The sequence below is a fragment of the Echeneis naucrates genome, chromosome 1, assembly GCF_900963305.1.
Source record: "Echeneis naucrates chromosome 1, fEcheNa1.1, whole genome shotgun sequence".
NCBI lineage: Eukaryota > Metazoa > Chordata > Actinopteri > Carangiformes > Echeneidae > Echeneis > Echeneis naucrates.
The window spans coordinates 17,032,888-17,035,367 of record NC_042511.1 but is presented as its reverse complement, the minus strand read 5'-3'; the positions used below and the strand labels follow the sequence as shown (position 1 = coordinate 17,035,367).

Genomic DNA, 2,480 nt, shown 5'->3' with positions numbered 1-2,480 from the left:
TCTTGAAATATATTTTCTGTTACATGTTTGATGTCAAAGTCTGCATGCTTCTTCACTCAGTCATGACACGAGCTTCCTCTGAGGTACTATGAGACCCTATGCAAATGCTCTGCTTGCTGTTTATTTGCTTTCAGAGATCACCTCCTCTCTGCCACTAAATTGACTGATTTGCATGCTCTGCCATCATTGGCTGCCTGCATGCCACACTTCAACAGGCTGCCTTCTGCTGATTGGCTACTACTGCACAAGGGTGGAGATGCTCACTCATCCTAACAGGCATAAAAGGCAGTGCGTGATGGGATCACAGACACAGAGAAGCAGCCTATGAGAAATAACAGTGAGGGAAAAATCCTGGGACCCACAAGGACCTGCTACAGAGGAGATTTCAAAGAAAAATTCTTTAGAAAGGTCAGTGACAGAGCCCCGAAATCTGCAGTGCTGATTCAACAGCAGTCTTGACTATTAAGTGAGTTTCAGAAGACACTTATTTTAATTTTCATCATTCATTTGAACCCAAAACCAAAAGCCAGCATGTCCCTGGAGGTGAAGGGGAAGACCCAGGTACGTCTCGTGTTTCTGGGGGCAGCCGGAGTAGGCAAGACAGCTCTGATCCTACGCTTCCTTCAAGACACATTTGAACCCAAACACAGGCGCACAGTGGAAGAGCTGCACAGTAAGGAGTATGACATAGATGGGGTCAAGGTCACGGTGGAGATCCTGGACACCAGTGGCAGCTACTCCTTCCCTGCCATGCGCAAGCTTTCCATCCAAAACAGTGACGCCTTTGCATTGGTGTATGCTGTGGATGACCCAGAGTCACTGGAGGCTGTCAAGAGCCTTCGAGATGAGATCCTGGAAATCAAGGAGGACAAGTACACGCCCATCGTAGTGGTGGGGAACAAGGCGGACCGGGAGGAGGCGCGACAGGTGTCCAGCGAGGACGTGCTCTCAACAGTAGAGCTGGACTGGAACAACAGCTACCTGGAAGCGTCCGCAAAGGAGAACGCCAACGTGGTAGAGGTGTTCAAGGAGCTCCTGCAACAGGCAAATCTTCCCAGCCGCCTCAGCCCTGCACTGCGCAGACGCAGAGAGACATTTCCAAAAGACACCAACTTCCGGCCACCAATGAATAAGACCAACAGCTGTATTCTGTCATAATGTCAGCCGGAGGAGCAGAGAAGTTTTAAAATGAAGGGACAAGACATGAGGACATTGAGGAGATGTTGGGAAATCCACTGCTGCTGGAAAGGGAAAAAGAGAAAAGTCTGGCTTGGTGTCAGGTGACTGTGACAAACAGGACCAACACAAAGAATTTGGTGTTCACAGCTGAGAGGTAAAGAGACTAAGGACAGAAACAGACTGCCACCTGAATGATTATGACCCCAAGAGAAGATGCATGAAATACACAGTTGTTTACTTGATGTTATGTTGTTGCTGCTTATTTGGTGATATTCTGCCAGTGCGTAGATCAATGTTAAACTTTTGAATTTCATAATAAAATGTTAAATTACATGAAGGTATCTGATCTGCTGCCAACAGACTTAGAGGAAATGTAAAAAAATATTGTACAGAATGTATTTCTCATGTAATGCAATTTGTTTGCATTTTCTTATTCACATGTAGCACGATTATGTTTACAAATTTTCAATAAGCATGTTACAACTTTTACTTAAGAAAAGAAAATGCAATTGTAAACTGTACAGGCACTTTTCGTTTTGGAATTATTATAATTTATATATTATAATTTGGAGTTTCTGTTTTTTTTTTTTTATAAATCACATTTTCTCACAAATGTTGTTTTGCTGTTTATTTGTGTTATGCTGTTTGTTAGTGGAATGTGGACCTAAATGTGTAATAAAAGATAAAATGAGAACTTTTCTGTGTGAAATTGCTTGTGTAAATGCAGTAAATGAATAGATCTGTGAAATAATTTTTTTAGGCAAATAATTAGCAAATTACAACTATTATTGCAACTAATGACTCAAACTAGGAAATCAAAGTATACAGTGAAGTAATAGTTAAAAAGGGATTTAGCTCAGATTCTCTATCCTCTGACAACTAACAGTATTTTAAAATCTTTGTCGCCATCTGTTGGCAAAAACACACAAGCCAGCTAGTGAAACAAGTATTAGCTCCATGTGAGACTTTTGAGCCAGTTGGTTTCAGAAAGAATTGACCCCCAGTATCAGATCCATAAACTTGACATTTGATGTTTTTATGAAAGTCCTTTTTTGGAATTCTGATGTTGCACATCCTTACACAGGATCCCTTTGGCTTATGTTTCATAAATCCTGAAGAAATGTGTGCTGATGTTGTAGTCACAAGTTTGGACAGACTTGAATTGTCTTTTTGATTGCTGTTATGAATCACAGATCACTTTTTTGAGACATTACGTACAGTTTAAGTGACAATGAAGAAGTAAAACATCTGAGACAATATCTCAAGCACTTTCATATAGCTGTATATCAAGGCTAATGTGA

At 41.2% G+C, this 2,480-nt stretch overlaps 1 protein-coding gene across 1 annotated transcript; it reads left to right on the top strand.

Annotated features, from left to right (window-relative positions):
* The first annotated feature begins 326 nt into the window (after positions 1-326).
* Positions 327-1,863, top strand: LOC115043542 (GTP-binding protein Rhes). Its single transcript, XM_075353363.1, has 2 exons — positions 327-452; positions 490-1,863. Exon 2 carries the CDS (start codon positions 532-534, stop codon positions 1,156-1,158), a length of 627 nt encoding a protein of 208 aa, XP_075209478.1. The 5' UTR covers positions 327-452; positions 490-531; the 3' UTR covers positions 1,159-1,863.
* Positions 1,864-2,480: the final 617 nt, after the last annotated feature.

Coding starts and splice junctions, on each gene's coding strand:
- LOC115043542 (XM_075353363.1), top strand. CDS start 532: ATGTCCCTGGAGGTGAAGGGGAAGACCCAGGTACGTCTCGTGTTTCTG.